Genomic DNA, 22299 nt, shown 5'->3' on the forward strand with positions numbered 1-22299 from the left:
ACATAACATACACGTGGATGTCACGTAGCAGAATTAACAGACTATCTATTTTGAGTGATTTGATAAATAATATAAATTGAAGAAGTAAAAAATAAAAAAATTTTACAAAATTAAAGCGAATATTTTTAATGATAAATTCAAGTTAGATGGCCAGTAGTAGTAAACCAAAATTTATTGTTAAATATTTTTCCCAAAGAAAACTTGCCATTCAATTAGTAACCTCTTTGTTACAAAATTATGATTTGTATGCCATATATATTTTTATAATGTTTTAGTATACGAAATAAAAATAAATTAATTTCAATTGATAATTTTAGTCACTCGTATAATTTGTTTTTGAAAAGATAAGGAAAAATAATTATTTTTTTACAAGAGTTATTACTAGTCTTTCTAATTTCAAACTATTATAAGATATATCTATTTAATAAACTTTTTGCGGGTAAATTACTATTTACTCAAAACCAAATCTTTGATCAGCACTATTCATGAAATTTGCTTTTAACAGTTTAAAAATTAACAAATATTTTTGTTTTCAAACTAAATTCTAATTTTCTGTAAGTTAGAAGTTAAGGATCTTGTCCAGCCCATCACACTCCACAAAACCCAAATCATCGCCTTTTTAATTATCGGTAATTGATTTGTTGTTAGTGAGAGCTAAACTAAGCAATAAAGGAAATGGACAACATCTTCGATATTTAAGTCAATATAACCATAAGTAATAAAGGGTATAGTACGATAATGTATCTTATTAGTCATATGCATAAGCTTTAATCATTTTCGGATAAGTTTCAAAGATGCTAAATCCTGTATACCATACAAAAGCTAGCAACAACAAAACACAGCTCCAAAAGAATGTCACGGTTGCCATGAATTATCAAGTTTAGCAGTTGAGAATTGCGAAAAAGTAACGTGCACTCCAATTCTTTTGCCAATCCCAACTTTTGATAATGTTGTTTTCTTTTCATTGCTATATATAACATTCTAGGTTGAAATGGATGAAGAAAAAATTATATATATAATATAATTGAAATCATACGTTAATATTCTCAATAAATATATTTGAAATCATACCATATGTAGAATTTTTTTAATAAATAAATAAATTTGCTCATACTTTTTCCCGATAAATCACAAAGAGATAGAATTGATTGAAAGATTGCATCTATTGGGACATCTTCACGCTTCTTTCAAATTTCACTTATTTTAGACAAAGATGTTAAACATTGAACTTAAACTCTAATATCATATTATACAAGTAGTTTTATCATTAGATGAAGAGGTTATTCGCACATCACAGAAAAAACAATGATAAAAGTACCATGAATGTCTTTGCATTAAGAGTCGAATTGTATTTATCACATTTACTGAAACCAATGAGCAAATCAATCCATGTAAAGTAGATCAAAGAGCAAAATAGTCATTTCTACTTTTAAAAATTAGTGTGACTGATAGAATAACTAAACAATTGCACGTGACGTGCCACATGTACCTACTTATGATATATAGGAACTAATTTTTAATAAATTAATAATAATTTCCTCTTTGATTTACAATGACTAATTTATCTATTTTTTTAAAGTAAAAAAAACCAATATTTAACCAGAATCCTAATATAAAATTACTTCAACCCAAAACAACTATGACAATAAACGTTAACCTCGAGTTTGTAAGGGCTAACCCTTGGATTAAAAGAAGTTGTCCTCACATCCATTAATAAAAAGTGAATAAAGCCTAAAAATCAACTTAATATGAAAAATATCACATGGATCCTAAAATCCCAAAAAGGCCACCACCTTAATGATGACTTTAGTGAAAGCCCATTACAGAGTTTAAAGAGTAAAACAAAAATCTGGGCTAGTTTTGGTTGTTTTTGGTTTCAAAGAATTCATTGTGTGGACCTAAAAGAAAACTTACAGATAATTTAAGCCCTTGAATGGATAAATCATAGCAGCAGCAGCAGCAGCATCAGCGTCATCGAAATAAGCGAAGTCCTCCTTTTATTTCCGAAATTTTCGTTTTTCAATTTTTCATCACCAAATCGTCAGCAGCCCCCCATTAGCCTTCTATTTTCTCAAATCAAATTTGGTTTCCCAATTCTCTTTTTACCTTAAAGTCCTCACCTTTTGTTTTTGTTCTGCTTAACTCAGTAAGCCGCCATGGCTACGACGACTCAGTCCCCTTCTCCTCCCAATTCCAACGATGATAAGCCCCAACCAAGCTCAGGTCTGATCCCTTCTTCTCTCTAGTTTTTCTTTTCTTTTCTTTTTCTAAGTTATTGTATAGTCTGTAATAAAGTTCATTGCTTTGACTTTCTATTAACAAAGAATTAAAATCCAATTATATATATATATATATATATATATATATATAAATTTCCTTGCTTTGAAGCTGAATATACATATACATACTGTGTTATAAGAAAAAAAGAAAATTCTGGGTTTTTTATATAAGGATAAAGGAATAATTCTGATTATAGATACTGGTTTCAGCAGAGGTGGTAGAACAAGCTAATGGGGTTCAACAAGATGTTAGGCCAGAAGCTACTAAACAGAATGTTCCAGCATCTGTGTTTGTGAACTCTGAACCAATAAGAGAAGACCAAGTTTCCAATGCTGTTAAATTCCTTTCACATCCCAAAGTTAGGGGTTCACCTGTTATTTATAGAAGATCCTTTCTTGAAAGGAAAGGCCTTACAAAGGAGGAGATTGATGAAGCTTTTCGGCGTGTGCCTGTAATTTATATGATTGTTTTGTTTTGTTGATTAGTGTATTTTGATTCCGTTTGATATGTGTTTATGGAGTATTCGTTGATTCTTTTGACAGGATCCACCTCCTAGTTCACAGCCAGCTAGTTCGAATCAAGGTAATGCATTGTATCAATGAATCGAGGTTTTGTTTTTATTGTGTTTGGGTTTTGTATGTTGTTTTGATACTGTAATGGAATTAGATGGACAAGTCATTACTTCATCGAATGTTCAAAGTCAGGCCGCAGTTCCAGCACCCCAGCCTGTGGTGGCTGCTCCTACAGGTATGGTACCTGCAAGGACGGTTGCACGGTGGCAATTTCATTGGTACCATGCTGTTTTTGGTTTAGGGTTTTTGGCAGCTTCTGGTGCTGGCTCAGCTTTATTAATCAAGGTATCGATGACTATTCCATTACTATCTCGTAAGCTAGATTTTTCTTACTGTCAGATAACTTGTGTTTGGTTTTAGAATGTTATTGTCCCAAGGTTGAAATCTTGGATACGTAAAGTTGTATTGGAAGAAGAAAATGACCATGCCAAGAAACTTGATGCAAAGCCAAGTTTGGCAGAAGAGGCAGCAGCCGCAGCAAAAGCAGCTGCAGCTGCGGCTGCTGATGTTGCAAAAGCAAGCCAGGAAATGTTGAACTCCAAAAATGAAGGTGGAGTCATAATGGCATTTTTATTTTTAGCTGACTAGTTTCATTATGTTTTTTGGGTCTTCTTTTTGTTTTGTTTTGTTTTTTTCATAAGCATCTTCTTGATTTACTGAACCTAGTTTGAATACTTACCAGAGAGAAGACGCTTTGAAGAATTTATGAATCTTATGGATGCGCAAGTACAAGAAATGAAGTTGATGAGTAATTCCATAAGGAAATTGGAAGGTACTCTGTTGTCTTGTTGCCTTCATGTATTAATGGTGCTAAGTAAGAGGCAATATAATGATGATTGTTAAACGGCTTCTAGTCTTGTTGGTACTGCTTGCTTACCGCTTCTGAGGAGCATGTGCCTGTATGTTGTTGGACTTCATTACTAATTTTGTTATTTGTGTGACGATTAGGACAAGCTAATAGCCCCAGCAGGACATTTTCTGATCACGAAGATCATAGAGTGTCAGCCTCGAGTACAAAGGTATGCTGAAACTAAGTTAATTATGAACACTTCATAGCTGCATTGGAAAATAAATTCTCTGATCCCAGTTTTGTGCAAGATGAGCTATTACTAAATAGAAAAACATCTTTCCAGCAAACCTATCCAAATGGCAAGGTGGATATTGATGTGTTGTCAGGTAATTTTCTATGATTAATTTTCTCGAAGTTAGTTTATCTCCAATGGTTTGAATTCCAGTATCCTATAACTATGATTTTCTAAGCAGCGAGATCATCCTCACCGCCTGTATCTGCCGAACCACCTCACCCAAAGTCATATATGGAGGTACTGACATGCTTCATCCTTAACTGGCTATACTTTATTCACCTAGACCGAGCTGTAACTGAGTTTCAATATTTATCAGTTTCAAAACAAATACTGTATTTCTAGACGTGTTTTGAAGACATTTCGCTAATTGGTATTTGTAATTGTGTTGTAGATTATGGCAATGATCCAAAGAGGGGAGAAACCTTCAAATATCAGAGTAATCCATTTAACATTTCCATGTTGATATTGGCTTGTATACTGCATTGATGTTAACTTTGTTATTCCTGATTTATATGCAGGAAGTTAATGATATGCCTCCCAACCCGAACCAACAAATATCAAATCCTCGCATAACACCAAGATCTAAGGTGTGTTCTAGAGTTCTTCCGGAATCTTTCGGATCATTTTCTTTGGCATTATATTCATATAAACTACTACGATTCTACTTCAATGTGGTTATTCGAACATTTTTGGAAAGTGGGATATTTTAAATATTATATTTGAAGTTTTTTTGGGTCATAGAGTAGCCTTATGCTAACTTTGAATAAAATCCGGACCGCTATCTTTTATTCTTTGGGATGATTTCTAAATTACCAGTGGTTGGTTTATGCCATTAGAATGTTAGAATCCTTGAAAACATGGATACTGCTTTTGTGCTGAGAAATACGACTTGTAAAAGGTAATATCGACGTGCCTTCAATTTGCTCGAATCTGACTTTTTATTTTCTCCTCTTTTTGTATGTAAATGAGTAGCCATGGGAGGCCCAAAACGGATCCAGCCAGGTACTCCAGTCTCAGAGAAGTGCTGAAGGCTTGAATCGACAAGATAATGGATTAAACTATCTGGTGGATGATGAGAGCTCAACCCCTTGGTGGCAACGCAAAAATGTTAGAATCACCGAGATTGAAAACGAAAACGAAAACGAAGTTAAGGCTGCTGCCGGACCTTACGGTGTAAGAACCGAACAACCTGTTCAACGTACATGGGTTCCACCCCAGCCACCACCTGTGGCAATACCAGAAGCAGCTGAAGCCATTAGAAGGCCAAAACCATTAGCTTCAAAAGAACAATCGGCTGATGAACAATCAATGGTTCACCCCGCAGAGCCAATTGATGAGTTACAGAGGATCACAAAAATATCGGAGTCAGGAGGTTCAGTGGAGATGAATGTAGGTTTTCCGAGTGGAACCTCCAGTGATGTACAAGAACAAGAAGTTAGCTATGAAGGGAATTGAAACTGGACTCCGTATCCAGGGTAAGCTCGATGTAAAGTCTATCGATGTGCCATAATATTGAGCGTCCCTGTAGTATATGCAGAACTTTCTCATCGTGATACGTTCTTTATGTACACCCAATAATGATAATAAGGGTGGAACTTTGTAAATGGGGTTGGTTTATGTTTATTTGAAGCTAGAATGCTGGCTTGCACTAAACGACCAATACCTCTATAAGATAAATCAAGAGGCCAAGTCTTGTTTATCTCTACTAAATTGCACCAGTTTATAAATCCGACAGCCTTAGCACTTGAATTGTTTTTGTGCTTTTGTATACAATGTCTTCTTTATTATTACATAAATATATGAAGAATACAAAAAAACTTTTATCTATTTTAAAAAAGAAAAATATTTTTAAAGAAAAATTAAAGTAAATGCTTTTGAACCACATTTTAGTTTAGTAAAACACTTTTGTCTAAGAATATTTTTGTCCCAAAATGCTTCTTAGAAGCAATATTAAACACACATTAGCACAGAAGTAAAAAATTGTATAAGAAAATTAACATGTAGCTTTATTAATTGTAGAAATAATTAAAATTCAAAAATTCAAAAACTATCTAAAATAACAAAATATACAAGTCGTCCTTTAATTTGCTAGCTCTTTTGTTTTTGTGAGGTGAATGCTGAAGTATTAAAAACCATGAAGTGGAATCAGTAGTTTAAAGCTAACTGCAAATTTGCTGTCTACATATTTACTTCCGTAATCAACTAAAAACAAGATATAAATTCATGAGAGCGGTTAAACATCACACACAGCAGCACTGGCTTTAAGTTAAACAAGAAAAAAAGAAGCTTTAGCTTTCCACACTCATCCACTGCTTCCTCACTTGTGCCTGTATTGCTGCAAATATCAAACAACAAAATTCAGGGACTGCACAGTACAATAATAGCTTCTGCTACTGCCCAATTACAACCCTTGTTTCGAAATTTTTACAAGGTTTTAACTAAAAATTTTTAACCTTTCTTCATCATATGAAAAATTTATAAATAAACACTAATAACTCTAAAACTTGTTAAATTTTAGATCCAGAATCACAAACTCAAAACTAAAAAATGGTGCTTAAATAAAATGACTAGTGTTCATATATGAACAAAAAATTACCCAGAGGCTAAATTTTGTCGTTAAAAAACAACTAGGCTGGAACCAAATGGGGCATGAGCACAACTCCTCATTTATTAATTCCAAATTTCACTTTTCTTTTTTCTCAAGAAAACATACATACGGGGTAATCATAAGAATTGTATTCAATCAAGTACCTTGGTCCTTGAGGATTTGATGACAGCAATCAACAACTTGTCCCCAGCAAATTGTCTCACAAGTTGTATGAGTTCATGCCTTGATATTTTCTTATCCTGCCCAACCAGAGATTGAATAATAATTAATCTCACTTCAACTCTAAAATATTAACTAAATTTAAAATAATAAAATTTTAAACAAAATGTTATTGCATAACAGTAAAGAATTTTTAAAACAAATACTTCTTAAAATAAATAAAATTGAATAAAAAAAAAAGAGTAAAGTTTTTTAAAACAATCACTTTTGATCTAATAATAATTTGAAGTTTAGAGATGAAATTAAAATAAGTGTGAATGTTTGGTGGAATTAACTCTAATTAATAATTAAATAAAAGCTTACCTTGTGATCTCTATAATACTTGGAGATCAAGTTCATGGCAGTTGGAGGTAGGTATTTAGAAAGTGCTGATATAAGAGCTGGAAACGATATCCATGGCGAAGTCGGCATCTTTAGCCTATCTTGCATCCCACGAAACCCTAAAAAAACAACCAAGCATTCAAAGTCAAAACCCAATGTCAACAGGCTCCTAGCTTTGACTTTCAAAACTATTCAACCGCCATGGAAGCCCAAAATCGAAATTTTGCTTACCTTTCAATGACGACGTAGCCCTGAAACTCACGATGAACTCCGGCAATATATGAGTGTTCAAATGCGTACTCCACACGACGTACTTCTTCGGCGACGATAAATCATCGACGCCGGAATCAAACTCGTCGGAACTCGGATGACATTGCTTCGAACCAGGTTGCACCAGCTCTGCCTTCCCTAATATTACGCGACAGAGCATCAAATATCGGACTCCATTTTTATCAGCCACGGCATTCTTCACACTGAAGAAAAAAAACAAAAACAAAATTAACAACAAATTACATAATTAAAACGTAACTAATTGATGGTTTCTTATTTTGACTTTTTCTTACCTCTCCATGGGAGAATCATCAGGGGAAAGATAGATTCCATGACCGTACAACCCGCTGTTTTTCGGCAATCCACAATGCCCAAAACCATGCTCGACGATCTTGCAAACCTCGTCTCTAGTAGCGGCACACCAAGCGTACTTAACATTAGCGTCGCCACCGCCGCCGCATTTTTTCTCCATTGCTTTATTGAAAATCTGGAAAGATTGAAGCCTCGCTTGCCAAGTAACACCAGCAAAGCAGTTTTTTTGAATCGTCAAATCCTTGATATGAACCGCCATAGAACCCAGATTAGAAAGGAACCTTCTCGTGATAAGATCATGCGCTTTATCCCCAGAACATAACTGAATCAACCCATTGTTACACAACGAAGGTTGATCAAAACAAGGACCAGAAACACCGCTTTCGCAATCGGAAACAACCGATTCCTTATCGTTTGCAGTGTCTAAAGAAGTTGAACCGGAAGAAAAAACCGTGGGAGCTTTGTACAAATCTTTTTCTAAATGGTTGTATTGGTTTCCAATATAAGCCATAATAGCAATACAAATTTAAACAACAACAACAACAACAAAAAACCTAAAATTTACAATCAAAAGAACAAAAAGAATCAATTGGAACAAGGAATAGTCGTCAATTTGGGTACTAAACGAATAACAGAGTGCATGTATACGAGGAGAAATTTAGTAATGATTCATCTCTGAAACAAATTTTGAAGTTAAATATAAGTAGTGAAGATGGTTGGGTTTTGCTTGGAGAAGAGAGAAAGATGAAAAATGAGGAGACTTTATATAATTTAGAGAGAGAAGAAAAAATTACGAAGGCAAACCGACTTTTGGAGCAGTGGGAAGGAAGGAAGGAAATTTATTAGCGGTGGGCGGGGAAGTGGGGGCGCTAATTGTTTTTCATTTTACATATGTGGGTGGGGGACGGGGACTGGGACCAGGGCCTATCGTTTTGGGTAATAAAGGTTTCCGGATTTGGCTTTGGAATTAAATAATAGGAATAAAATATGTACATAAATAGTATGTCGGTAAAAATACCTCTCCAGTCCCTTTCAATTGCAAAATTAAGTAAATTAGTCTTTCTCAAAAAATAGCAAGTAAAGACAATTAATCACATCATTGTACATAATTTTAATTGGTATAATAATAAATTTAGCTCTCGACACTTACATGTTTGGTTAATTTGGTCTTGATTCCAAAATTCAACAAATTTAGCCATAACATTTACACATTTACAAAAATATTGCAGGCTAAATGTGTTTAATCATAACCAATTTGATAGAATGTGAAAATTATGAGAATTAGTTTTTCTTTATTATACCAATCAGATTTTATGTAAAATTGATGAAAATGTTAATGTCTTAATATCAAAATTGACAATGATTAAATTGCTCTAATTTTTGAGACAAACCAATTTGCTCAAAAACGAAATTGAGAGGGACTAGAGTGGTCTTTACCTATACTATTCTATTATTCTATTTGTTTTAGGGTTAATATATTGTTTTGTACTTGAATTTTGTTTCAATGTTTAATTTGGTTTTTGTTTCAGTTTACTACTTGAATTTGACTTTGTTGTTTAATTTAGTACTCGATATAACGTGTCATGTGGTCGATGAATATTTAACACATGTGTTCTAATAAAAAGTATAAGCGGGATAAAAGACAAAAAATCCAATATCAAATAGATAATTTGGAAAAAATAAATTTATTGAGAAAAAATATTAAAATACTAAATTAAATATTAAAGTGAAACGCAAATACTAAATCAAACATTAACTCTACTTCTTGAGTCATTGAGACTATTATTGTATATAAATTTTTACGTTAAGTTATTTGCTGGACTCATGGATAATGATTTTTTAAAGCTAGTTATTTATTAATTTAATTAAAATATAATACATATTAAAATTAAAAATACACTCACAATTTCCAAAATATTATACGCTAAATTAAGCATTAATGCATTGGGAAGATTTATTTATTACCTCGGTGATAATTAACTATTCAAGTCGGCTCTACGCAACTAAAGATAAGATGAACGTATTTGAGACCAATTTGAAAACCCTAAAGTATCTATCTATACCACGTTTGCATTAAAAAAGGTAAATTATATCCCAAGGTCATAAACTATTATTGAATTATGTTTTGCTCACTCAATTTTAAAAGTTTACAAAATAGTCATTAAATTATTTAAAACTTTTCATTTTTCATGTCTAACTATAAACGAACTGACTATACTCAGTTAATGTTTGTTAATGACTATTAATAGCAAGTTAGTAATTAGTTAATAGTGGTTAATTTTCAGTTTGGCAGTTGTGTTAGATACATAGTTGTTAGCTTAATTAATCAACCTGCTATATAAACAAAGTCCTTCCATGAGCTGAAATAATAAAGTTTCATCATCTTCTTTGTTAACAGTCTTCTTTGTTTAGTTTCTTGTTCGGAAAATTCTCAAGATTCTTGAATTTCGCTCACTAATCGTCAAATCGACTTAAATTTAAAATATGTTATTTTATTAATTGATCGTCACTTGGAACTCATTAGTTGAACTTAAAAAAAAAAACTTAATAGCCTAGTATTTAAAAACTATTTTATAAATTTTTAAAGTTGAATAGCGAAAACTTAAATTTATGAGGATTAGAGTGTAATCTACCTTTAAAGGGAAAAAAAACCAGTGTCTAGTGGAATCGAATGGAGCATATAAAAATTTGACTGAGCTGAATTTGAGGATGGGATGGGAGTGTGCATGTTGTTTCCAGTGGAATATATATATATATACCACTGTTTTCCATTAATTATGGCTTTTGATAGCACATGGTATTGTGTCGATTTTGATGTTTCATTGATTTTCTTTTTTTCTTTCTTTAGGGTTATCCTAAAAATAAAATGGGATATTGGATTAAATAAATTTCATTAATTACACGTATTTTTAAACCAATATAATAGGTGGTGGATTAAGTATTTATATTACCATATATATATATATATATATTATTTTATTATTACAAATGTTATTGTGATCTCATTGCATATATCTCAAAATTATATTTTTGTATTGCTTCTGAAAAATTATATATTTATTATACAATATTAAAAGTGAAAAATATTATAAATTTTGGCCCTTCATTTTATAAAAAATATTTTAGTCTTTCATTTAATTTTTCATTCTTGTCAGTTATTTAATTTGTATTTTTGTCAAATTACCTCAAAATGAATAGAAGAATTATCGTTTGTTAACATTCTTGACATAACGTACACATGGATTGTCACATGAATGACATGAAGTTATTCAATTATTTTAAAAATATTTTTTAATTTTTATACTTTTGTAATAATTTTTATTTTTAAATTGTATTTTATAATTTTAAAATTTTAAATGTTGACGTGTCATCTGCAAGGTACTTCAAGTGTATGCCACATAGAAAAATTAAAAATATTAACTTTTACCTTTTTTAATGGTAATTCGATAAAAATATAATTAAAAGTTAAAAAGAACTAACATAACTTGAAAAGGTAAAATAAGTTGAAAATTTTAAATTGGTATAACTATAAAAATCTAAGCACTGGTTTACATAACTCAATGCAGAATAATGGAACATTGGAGTAGTTCAAACAAACCGACCTTTGTAATAAAATTTTCCAGTAGGTTTAAGAGATAGTTTCTTATTAATCTATTGCTTCAAGAAAGTGATTACGTTCAGTTGTAATCACTTAAAAAATACACTAAACAAATAATTATAATATTATGAATAATTAAAACTCAAATATAAAAATAATTAAAAGTTATTAATTATATGTATAACCTACCAAAACATAAACATAAACTTATGTTAAATATATATATATATATATATATATATATATATTTGGTGATTCAAAGTTTCTAGTAATAGAAGACTGTTTACATACAGTGAGCAGAGCATCTACCATCCATAACTAAAGCAGTAGATTGAGGAAATAAACACCATGTGCTGCCACACTGCTTCTAATTAATACTAAATAAAACTAACCACCCTATTCAAGGGAAACTATAAAATAATGTTTTATTATCTATTTTTCAATTAAAAATTTAATTTTATTATTGTCGAGTTAAAAATTTGTATTGTTAATATATTAAATAATTATTATATGTTATATTAGACATAAAATATGTCATGAATTGAAAGACGGTACAAGTAAAAAGATTATTTTTAAAAGAATTGTAACTACGGTAAAAATTATTTAAACATGAGATAAATTAAAGCACAACATAAAAAATATTAGCTATAATAATTTAATAGTCAAAATAAAAATATAACAAAACACACTGTCGAGCTATTTTTGTCTTTGTTGTGGATACGCAGATGGGAATATAGGTTGTTTTCTGTTTGACGTCGACAGTTGGTTGTTTATTTAGGTATTAAGATTTTAATTAAATGTTAATTTATTAAGAAATAATAAAAATATTATTATTTTATAAATTAAATTATATCATATCTCATTTGTTTATTATATAATTATGATTTTTACCCAATATATTTTGGGACCAGAAGAGAGATAAACCCATGAAAGCTGCATCAGTGTTGGATTAATTGATCAAAGGGGAAATTGTTTATGGCCCAAAAATGAAATTGAACATAACTAGCGGGCCAAATTGGGTTCAGCATCAGTGTTGGATTTATTGCTCAAATAACCCAAAATGTTGATGGGATGGTACTCTTAACTGAATTGGAATAAATCCAATACCAAAAGTTGAATGAAAATTGATAGCATTCAATATCTCTTGATGTCATATGATTTTTCTTGCCCAATTAGCTCTAGCTTGATAAACTTAAATATTTTTCTATCAATATTAAAGAAAAGCTTTTAAAAAAGTATTTAAAGCTAAAACATGATGGCGCGTAGGAGCCTCCACGACCACCAGAGCCCAATGTGCCGTTTATTGTTTCTATTTTTGGTTAAATGGTAACTTTGATTTTCTTTTTAACTTTTCATATTATTGGTAAAAAAAAATTTTAATTATTACGTTTTTAAATTTTTTTATAAATTTTTGGTAGAAATTTTAATTATAATTAGAATTAGTTTTAAAAGTCATCAATTAATATGTGTCTCAAAATCATATTTTAAAAATAAAATGTCATAATTAGTGCAATGTAGTTTTATACTTATTCTAATTTTTAAAATAAGTAATAATAGTTATCTAGAATATTTTTTAAAAATTTATACAGAACGTTATTTATATAATTTTTTTAAATTAATAAAAAAATAATATTTCATAGTATTAAAATATAATATTTAAATGTTTTTAGAATACATTACTTTACTAAAACTAGTCCCGCTGTATCCTCTTCACTCTTACTATATTTTCATTAAATTGATTGCCTTGTTTTGCCTTTGCATTCACCTCCAACTATCAACAACTCAAAACTTCAGTCTTCACTAAAACATTATCGTCAAATCAAAACACTCCATCAGAAGGTCTGCTACTGTTTTCATTTTTATTTATTTTTTCCTGTTTTTCTTTTTTCTCTTTTAACGTTTGACTATCTGGGGGTTTAACTTTGATTTTTGATTTTTCTTTTTGTTGCTTATCTTGGATCATTCAATGTAACCCACTTTTCTTGTTGCCCTTTTCCTCCTATGAATTATACTAAATACTTTTTCTATTATTCATAATCGGATCCTACTCAATCATATGCCCAGTTCTCAAAGCAGCCTTCTTTTTTCCCCCCTCAGCTTTATCGATTGAGATTCAACAGACCCATTTCTTATTTTTAGCTTATTGATTCGTATAATGGATTAAAATTTTAGTTCTTGACTTACACACTATTGCTTTTTAACGAAATGAATTTGGTAAATTGAGTACAGGGCAAGTGGCCAAAGGGCTCTGCCAAGAAAAAAACAAAAGAGAGGTAAAAAACAACAAAATACTGTTTGGTTGGCGTGGTTAGGCAACAGGTAGTAAGATATTGTGGGATTAATGGCTGGTCTAAATGGAGACCCTTTTCTTGGAATTGACGATAACATTGAAAAGCTTCAATATAATAATAACAGCAAGGAGGCTATAGACAAAGAAGGGTTGGTGGTGGGGATAGGAGAAGATAGCAGTAATAATAAAAACAACAATCAGGGAGGTGAAAAAGATATGGCTGGCAATTCAATTCACAGGTCAGGTTCGAGGCCTCAACTTGACCTTAGCAAAGCTGAAATCCAAGGCAATTCTGAGGAAAGAGATCCTACCATTTTGCTGCCTAATCAAACTGATGATATCTCTCATTTGGCTCTTGATATTGGAGGTATATCATGATTTCTATTTCAACCTGTTTTTTGTTGCTTTTGTACTACTCCTTTCTGGGTTTGTATTGCTCTTAATTTGAACTGTTGGCTACAACTTTTTGGGGATAATTTTTCTTTCTTTGGGGGGCAATGGAGCTGGAGAAAAACTCTGTTAATTTTCCTGTATTCTCTAGTTTATATGTCTGGTACATGCATGCTGTGCTTTTTCTTTCTTCTTCTTCTTCTAGTCTATTTCTTCCTTTTTCTCCTTTTCAACCACACTTGTCTGGAAGGAGTTCCACAATGCTGATGCCAAATCTAGTGTGAATGATCTTGTAATTTTTAAAAGGGGGCGGGGGAGATTGAAATATTATATATGAAGGAATCATTTTTAGTGTAAATTGGCTTATCGTTTTACCTTTTTATGATTTCTGCATTTTAAATTCTTTCATAAGAGTTAAAGATGTCATTTATAAGCTATTACTGTGTCAACAGTCGAATGAGACCCCTGCTATAATCTCTTCATCCCTTCCCCACCCTAGTTCTGCATGTCGGTTCTGTTCTGTTCTTTCTGCCATGCACAAAAGCTATGGGTTTCCTAGAAAGAACATATTTGGCAGCTTCTTGTAGCGCATTCAAAACTTCAAACATCATCTTTTGCAGGTTCACTTATTAAGTTGGTCTATTTTTCAAGACATGAAGACCAATCAGTTGATGATAAGAGGAAGAAAACTGTCAAGGAAAGATTGGGTATTTCAAATGGTAACAGGAGAAACTTCCCTGTTCTTGGTGGGAGGCTTCACTTTGTGAAGTTTGAGACAAGCAAGTTGAATGAGTGTTTGGATTTTATCTCTTCCAAGCAGCTTCACCGTGGCGGTATATATTCTTATTTCTTTCACTTTCATTTTTCCATTGATGAACTTGGTGATGGCATCAGATTTGTGGCTTTTTAACCTGCATTAATAATTATATTAAGTTTAATATTTTCTTCTGTATAGGAATTGACTCCCATCATTGGAATTCTGAGGCTTCTGCCAATGAAAATGCAGTTATCAAGGTAATTGCACTTATGACTTCTTCATAGCTGTTTTATTTTCTAATTTTGTAGAAGTTGGACCTATTTTATATTGTATGTCGTGTAAGATACTGTATTAAAGCTTTGCTTTCAAAAACATTGGCAATTGGAAAGTGATGCTAATTCTAAGCAATTTTTTCCTTATACTGATGGAACAATGCATGAGTACCCTTAAGCTGCTGCCTTTGCTTCTACTTAAGCAAGTATTTTATGAAATATTTTCTTGAGATTTCTTTCAAAACCATGAACTTTTAAGTCTTCTTCTCGAACAATAATTGTAAGGTGTTCTTTGTAGGCAGAAGAATTGTTTAACTAAGGTCTAAATTGTTAATACATTAATTGCTTCAAATTTATACTTTTATAAATGCATGCTTCTCCTAACAAGTTTAGTTTGTGAGAAGGCCACAGGGGGTGGGGCATACAAGTTTGCGGACCTCTTTAAAGAAAGGCTTGGGGTCAGTATTGACAAAGAAGATGAAATGGATTGCCTTGTCGCAGGAGCAAATTTCTTACTTAAGGTCAAACCTTGATCATAGTTTCATTCTGACCTTTTTTCAACTATGACACAACATGCAAAAAATCCTTATATTTAAGATGAGAATGTAACGATAGTGTATTCTCGAGATGAAGTAGTGAGACAGACAATCTTATAAGCCAGTTGAAGTTTTCCATATATAAAATCCAAAAATGCATTTCAATAAGTGAATTATTTTAAAACTAATCTTTGGAGTATATTTCTTAAATCTTTTACAAAATGTAAGCTTTCTCTAGTACTTTACTGAACATCAGTCAATGTAAATCTGGTATTTGTTAACTGAGCAGGCTATTCGCCATGAAGCTTTCACGCACATGGAGGGTCACAAAGAGTTTGTGCAGATTGACCACAATGATCTGTTCCCTTATCTTCTGGTTAATATTGGATCTGGTGTTAGTATAATTAAGGTATTTTTTTTTTCTTTCATATTTTGCCCTCGTTTTACTAATTGCTTGAGACATGGGCTCAACTAAGGTATAAACAATTAACACTCCTGGTCTGGTGCAGGTTGATGGGGATGGCAAATTTCAGCGTGTTAGTGGAACAAATGTTGGAGGTGGTACTTATTGGGGATTAGGAAGGTTACTAACAAAGTGCAACAGGTTATATTAATCTCCTTTTGTCCTTTTTGTGTTATCCCAACATGTGATATCTCTCTATTTATAATTTTATCCAGACCTTACTCTTTACTGACCCCCCTATTCAGTTTTGATGAACTGCTAGAATTGAGTCAAAGGGGAGACAATAGGACCATAGACATGCTTGTTGGGGACATCTATGGTGGCATGGATTACTCTAAGGTATATATTACTTATGATCTTTGCTTTTTAAAAGGCATGGACTACTCCAAGATGCATCAATTCTATAATTCATGGATAGCTTTGGTTCTTATTTTCTCCACTGTGGTTACCACCCTCTAATCTTAAACAATAACAGATTGGCCTCTCTGCATCAACCATAGCTTCTAGTTTTGGCAAGGCTATTTCTGACAAGAAGGAGCTTCAAGATTACAGACCTGAAGATATTTCCTTGTCTCTCTTGAGAATGATTTCCTACAATATTGGACAGGTTAATTCTAGAAAATATCATGTAAAGTAGAAGTACCTGATTTGAAATAAATTGGTGTTATTTTCTTTTTTCAAAGGGGTAGGTATAGTGACTAGGCTTAAAGTCTCGCTAGAATTGTCTTCAACGATTTTCTATGTTATGATAATAATTCCCATTTTCTTTATATTCTTGAGAAGGGTAAAGATTTATATTGTGAAGAACAAATCATTTACTTGTGAAAAATCTTGATACTCTCAGAACTAACTAAATTTATTTCTATATCATCTTGAAACTGACTTCTATTTGGAATTTTTCATTCAAGCTCTTACATAACCGATCTGATAATTAATATTGATATTCCTATGTGCTTCTGACTTGAGTAATTCTGCTGTATAGATATCTTATTTAAATGCACTTCGGTTTGGGCTTAAGCGAATATTTTTTGGAGGATTTTTCATAAGGGGTCATGCGTATACCATGGATACAATCTCCTTTGCTGTTCATTTTTGGTAAGTGTAGAACTCTTTATTGTGCAAGCTTATCCTTCTCTGTTCCTGCTGATGAGTGCTACTGTGCTCTTGAGACAATATCAAACAGTTCATCTCTGTTCTAGGTCAAAAGGAGAGGCACAAGCTATGTTCTTGAGACATGAAGGATTTTTGGGAGCTGTAGGTGCATTTATGAGTTATCAGAAGCATGGCCTTGATGACTTGATGGTGCATCACTTAGTTGAGAGGTTCCCAATGGGAGCACCATACACTGGTGGAAAGATACATGGACCGCCACTTGGTGACTTGAATGAAAAGGCAAGTATAATGGAATTTTGTCTTACTAATATGAGACAATTCATGCTTTACTCAGTATCTGAAATACCAAGATTATATTGAACCTATTTCTTGTTATAAGAAAAAGCATCATTCCTTCTAGAGAATGAATTATGGATTATTTATGCTGCATGAACTTTATCACAGTTTTCGCATACATTCATTCTTTAGAAAGATAAAAACAAAAGGCTTAGATGCATATGCTTTACCCCAAATGGAACATGTTTTAGATGAAACAATTAGTTCATTGATTTTAGTTCCCTTTTACTTTCTTTTATTGTTGATAATTCTTCACTTTTTCTTTAGGTTTACATTTAATAATTTACAACAATAAATGACTATCTGTGCTTCTAGTTGCAGACAAATAATCTTGTACGGTTAAAGAAACTAAAATGGACTAACAGTAAAAAATAAGCTTGGAAGCTCTTTTCCTTTTTAATTTTTGTTTTGAGCTTCACTTCTCCTACTAGGCGTAACTCGTAGTATGTGTGTCAACTGCAGATTTCTTGGATGGAAAAGTTTGTTCTGAAGGGTACTGAGATTACAGCACCAGTACCGATGGCTCCACCTGGAACCACAGGACTGGGAGGATTTGAAGTTCCATCTTCCAGAGGTGCCACTCTGCGCTCTGATGCAAGTGCTTTAAACGTTGGTGTTCTCCATCTTGTACCCACTTTGGAGGTGTTTCCTTTATTAGCCGACCCAAAAATGTATGTAATTTCGTATATTTGTTTCTCACTATTTTCTTCTCTGATCCTTTTGTGTGTGTGTGTGTGTGTGTGTGTGTGTTTGTGTGTATTAGCATAAGTTAGCACTCACAGGTTTTGCATGTCTATCCAGCTGATAAAATAGTTAGCTAAGAGCACTAATTTACTTTCTGTTGTGAATATATGCACGAACACATACATATATATAAATGAGTCTTGCACCTTTTCTTAACCTTTCATAGGAATAATAATGTAATAAATGACCAGTTCAACTAAAAATATCTTAATGCTCATCATGCATGCAAGTTTCAAGTGAAATTGATATCTACATCACAATGATTGTGAGTTCCTATTTTACTGTATATGTTAACTTTTGAAATGTTTTATGTTGAAAAAAATAGCTATGCATTTTAGTTAATTTGATATTTTACATGCACGATTTATATATATAGAGAGAGAGAATGTAATCCAGCACTTGAATTGAAACAATAAAAATCATACAAAAAGATATGGAAGGGTCATTTTGCCACTTTTTTGTTTACTAAGGTGTCATGCTATGAAGCAGAAAATATCTGCTTTTATTGAATATTTGTTCTTAGTAGTTATTTATATATCCATCCATGCAATGTTCTAATCTCATATCTTGAATTACAACACACTAACAGGTACGAGCCCAATACCATTGATCTATCAGATCACAAAGAGCTAGAGTAAGTATGCTTTTCAAATATGCTACTTAATACTCATTATTCTGGACTTCGTAAGAGTGCCTTGCAAAATAGATCATAATAACTTTTATGATCCAAGATACTGATTTATCTTATTTTTTATATACATGTTTCAGGTACTGGTTCACTGTGCTTTCAGGGCACTTGCCTGACCTTGTTGATAAGGTAAATAAATATACACACTATGAGGTATCTAGGATTCTCTCTAACATAAGAGAATTTTCCATTTGTATTCTAAGAAAGGAGTCATGTCAAGTAGAGTTCTGAAATCATATAAGCCTGAGGCTGTTATTGTCCCCTTGAAGCATGTCTAGATACTATTCAAAGCATTGGGGGTACCTGAGCTTTAAAAATGCTTAAAATGAATTCTCCTTCTTCTTTTTTTTTTTTTTTAAATTATCCATATTAAAATAGCATAAAATCCAACAAGAAAAGTATTTCTTAGTGATTAGTGTAAATAATTTGAAGTTGAAATTTTCCTATAACTGTTTTATAATGTGTAAGCTTGTCAAATGTTTTAGGCTGTGGCAAGTGAAGGTGGAACTGATGATGCTAAAAGAAGAGGTGATGCTTTTGCTCGTGCTTTCTCCGCTCACTTGGCAAGGTGACTTTACTCTGTTGAAACATCGAAACATTTCTCTTTTTAGGCTTTTGTAGTTGGTAACTGGTAAATCCATATATAGACGGCAAACTATCATTATTGTAGCTGAGGTTCTTTTTTCTTTTATGTCTGTGAGGATTAGCATAGAGCAAGAGATGCTTGTGATTACAGTTTCTTGTTGTTTCTAGATTCTGTTGTACTTGAAATCATTGGAATAAATTTAACTTATAGTTTTAGATGATTATGCGCTTACAACTTCCTGAATAGGTTGATGGAGGAACCAGCTGCTTATGGGAAGTTAGGATTGGCCAATCTTTTGGAACTGAGAGAAGAGTGCCTGAGGGAGTTTCAGTTTCTTGATGCTTATAGAAGCATCAAACAGAGGTAACCTGCATTTCAACCAAGTTTATGCATACATATGTGCATATATATAATGTTGTTTCTTGGGACCTTGTTGAACCTCATTCGTTCATCGTTGTTTTTCCCAATCATGACAGGGAAAATGAGGCATCTCTTGCTGTTTTACCTGATCTACTACTGGAGCTTGACCATATGGATGAGGTATGATAATCTAGATTTTAGTCCTTTTCCTCTCAGGAGCTTTAGGGTAACCATATCTACCATGCAGTTCGGATCACATAATGCATACTACCAGTTTTCTTGCCCTGTCTTTGCCACTATTTTACTGATCTTTCGAAATTCTCATTTTGCAGGAAACAAGGTTGCTTACCTTAATTGAAGGTGTTCTAGCTGCAAACATATTCGACTGGGGATCCCGTGCCTGTGTTGATCTTTATCATAAAGGAACAATTATTGAAATTTATAGAATGAGTCGCAACAAAATGCAAAGACCATGGCGGGTAAGTGGAGAAAAAACCCATTGCTTTTAAATTTCGATTGCAAGTAAAAGTACCATGGAGGCCCCTATATTAGGAGCTGGATGACGTTTTGCCCCCTCTACGAAAAAAATGGGCAAATTAGTCCCTTTACGTTAGATCAAAGAGCAAACTAGTCCTTCTGATAAAAGTTCCTTCTATTTCTACTGTTAAAAATTGATCTTTGTACATCAGCATGAGATACACTTGGCACACCACGTGTCACTACCTAATTATTCTATCAGCCATGCCAGTTTTTAACAGTACAAATTGATGAAATTTTTAACAAGAATGATTAATTTGTTTTTTGATCTAACGTACAGGGACTAAAAATGCAATATGGCTTCTAGTACAAGGGCCTCCCTGGTACTTTTACCCTTGATTGCATTGGACTAGTCTTTATTGGATGTAAATCTCCATTCTGTACTACAGGTTGATGATTTTGACCTCTTTAAGGAACGAATGTTAGGATCTGAAGGGAAGAAACCTAGACCCCATAAGAGAGCTTTACTCTTTGTTGACAACTCGGGTGCTGACATTGTCCTTGGCATGCTTCCGCTAGCAAGAGAACTCCTTCGACGTGGAACAGAAGTAAGTTTGTCTGGAAGATGATGTTACTGCTTCACTGAGTGCTGTAACTTTGGAACTGAAATACCAAATTACAATTACATTGCATAATAACTTAAATGAGTTGTTTCCGCAGGTTGTTTTGGTTGCAAATTCTCTTCCTGCACTGAATGATGTAACTGCTATGGAGCTTCCTGATATTGTTGCTGAGGCTGCAAAGGTTTGCCTTTCTCTCCAGTTTCTCACAAATCTTCTTTATTTAATTCCGAAAATGGAGGTACTCGTTTCACGGGTAAATTTGTATTATAGATGAACTAGTGCATGACATGTATTTAACAGAGCAGAGATGGGGTTAACGAAAACAATCAATGCAGCGGATACGTATAAATGGCATAATTTCTGGTTTTATTTGGGTTTTTATCGAACTTCATACCATCGTGCATTGAACACAATAACCTGATACTTTTAGTACACACACAGCATTGCGACGTCCTCCGCCGAGCTGCTGAAGCAGGAGGCCTCCTAGTAGATGCAATGAATAACAACTCATTAGATGGTTCCAGAGGAAATTCTTCTTCAGTTCCATTGATGGTTGTTGAGAATGGTTGTGGAAGCCCATGTATAGATTTAAGGCAAGTCAGCTCTGAGCTAGCTGCAGCAGCCAAACATGCTGACTTGGTACGTGTTTAATTCAGATAATACCTTTTCACCGCCTTGCCTTTTATTCGTTCTTCTGTTTTGAGAATTAGGAAATCGCTAAAGAAAATAAGACAAAACCATGCACAGGTTATCTTAGAAGGGATGGGTAGAGCTCTTCACACCAATTTCAATGCTCGGTTTAAATGCGAAGCCCTCAAGGTATGTATGGTTTTAAATAGATGGCCTAACAGGTTTGCTTGACTCGAGATTTGAAGTCGAAATAATCGTTGTTTTGCAGCTTGCAATGGTGAAAAATCAGAGGTTGGCTGAAAAACTGATTAAAGGGAAGATCTATGATTGCGTTTGCAGATATGAGCCTGCCACTTGATCTTTCTCTACTAACAACTTAAGAGCTTTTGGAACAAAAATTTAAAAAAAATATAAAAACTCCTGGAATGGAAATGGAGCAATGGGAGTCCCACAGCATTTTAGCCTATACCTTTCATTTGTCAGCTTTTAAGTTTATGATTTTATTGCTGACAGTGTTCGACAATTACCAGCAATTGTAATATAATCAGTAGAATACATGCCTGTAGATATCAATGTTATATACTTAAATTATTGTGAATCTAAATTGGGTTGAATTTTTAAGATTGCTCGTATAAGGTCTTAAGTTTTTAAAATGATGGTAATTGAGTTAGATTTTATTTGAAAAACTAAAAACATAAGCTGAAATTTTGACATATAGCATTTGTAAGGTCTTTATTTGATCACCAACTTGCATAACATTTTCTCGATA

General features: G+C 32.8%; 3 protein-coding genes across 6 annotated transcripts; 2 read left to right on the forward strand and 1 right to left on the reverse strand.

Moving 5' to 3' along the window:
* The first annotated feature begins 1944 nt into the window (after nucleotides 1–1944).
* LOC105765722 (peroxisomal membrane protein PEX14) lies at nucleotides 1945–5686 on the forward strand. 2 transcript variants are annotated; one of them, XM_012584950.2, is made up of 12 exons: nucleotides 1945–2223; nucleotides 2490–2731; nucleotides 2823–2862; nucleotides 2947–3137; nucleotides 3213–3402; nucleotides 3535–3624; nucleotides 3801–3871; nucleotides 3986–4028; nucleotides 4116–4174; nucleotides 4329–4373; nucleotides 4456–4524; nucleotides 4910–5686. In XM_012584950.2, the coding sequence occupies exons 1-12, from the start codon at nucleotides 2157–2159 to the stop codon at nucleotides 5390–5392; spliced, it is 1590 nt and encodes a 529-aa protein (XP_012440404.1). In that variant the 5' UTR covers nucleotides 1945–2156; the 3' UTR covers nucleotides 5393–5686. The 2 variants fall into 2 exon arrangements, with proteins under 2 accessions (XP_012440404.1, XP_012440405.1); XM_012584951.2 differs by having other exon boundaries at nucleotides 2493–2731.
* A 231-nt stretch (nucleotides 5687–5917) lies between these two features.
* On the reverse strand, nucleotides 5918–8490 carry LOC105765723 (probable inactive poly [ADP-ribose] polymerase SRO5). Its single transcript, XM_012584952.2, has 5 exons — nucleotides 7649–8490; nucleotides 7317–7558; nucleotides 7068–7204; nucleotides 6689–6784; nucleotides 5918–6272 (listed from the first exon to the last, which is right to left on the reverse strand). The coding sequence occupies exons 1-5, from the start codon at nucleotides 8176–8178 to the stop codon at nucleotides 6255–6257; spliced, it is 1023 nt and encodes a 340-aa protein (XP_012440406.1). The 5' UTR covers nucleotides 8179–8490; the 3' UTR covers nucleotides 5918–6254.
* Nucleotides 8491–12958: 4468 nt separating this feature from the next.
* Nucleotides 12959–22151, forward strand: LOC105765724 (pantothenate kinase 2). Of its 3 annotated transcripts, none has more exons than XM_012584953.2 (23): nucleotides 12959–13104; nucleotides 13495–13922; nucleotides 14566–14778; nucleotides 14901–14959; nucleotides 15379–15495; nucleotides 15800–15919; nucleotides 16020–16114; nucleotides 16219–16312; nucleotides 16449–16580; nucleotides 16956–17068; nucleotides 17173–17365; nucleotides 17885–18093; nucleotides 18756–18800; nucleotides 18935–18983; nucleotides 19340–19422; nucleotides 19687–19803; nucleotides 19917–19980; nucleotides 20133–20279; nucleotides 20727–20885; nucleotides 20998–21081; nucleotides 21342–21539; nucleotides 21648–21719; nucleotides 21799–22151. In XM_012584953.2, exons 2-23 carry the CDS (start codon nucleotides 13607–13609, stop codon nucleotides 21886–21888), a joined length of 2769 nt encoding a protein of 922 aa, XP_012440407.1. In that variant the 5' UTR covers nucleotides 12959–13104; nucleotides 13495–13606; the 3' UTR covers nucleotides 21889–22151. The 3 variants fall into 3 exon arrangements, with proteins under 3 accessions (XP_012440407.1, XP_052480612.1, XP_012440408.1); XM_052624652.1 differs by having other exon boundaries at nucleotides 12982–13104; nucleotides 13681–13922; XM_012584954.2 differs by lacking the exon at nucleotides 12959–13104 and having other exon boundaries at nucleotides 13189–13922.
* Nucleotides 22152–22299: the final 148 nt, after the last annotated feature.

The sequence above is a fragment of the Gossypium raimondii genome, chromosome 12 (genome assembly GCF_025698545.1).
Source record: "Gossypium raimondii isolate GPD5lz chromosome 12, ASM2569854v1, whole genome shotgun sequence".
Lineage (NCBI taxonomy): Eukaryota > Viridiplantae > Streptophyta > Magnoliopsida > Malvales > Malvaceae > Gossypium > Gossypium raimondii.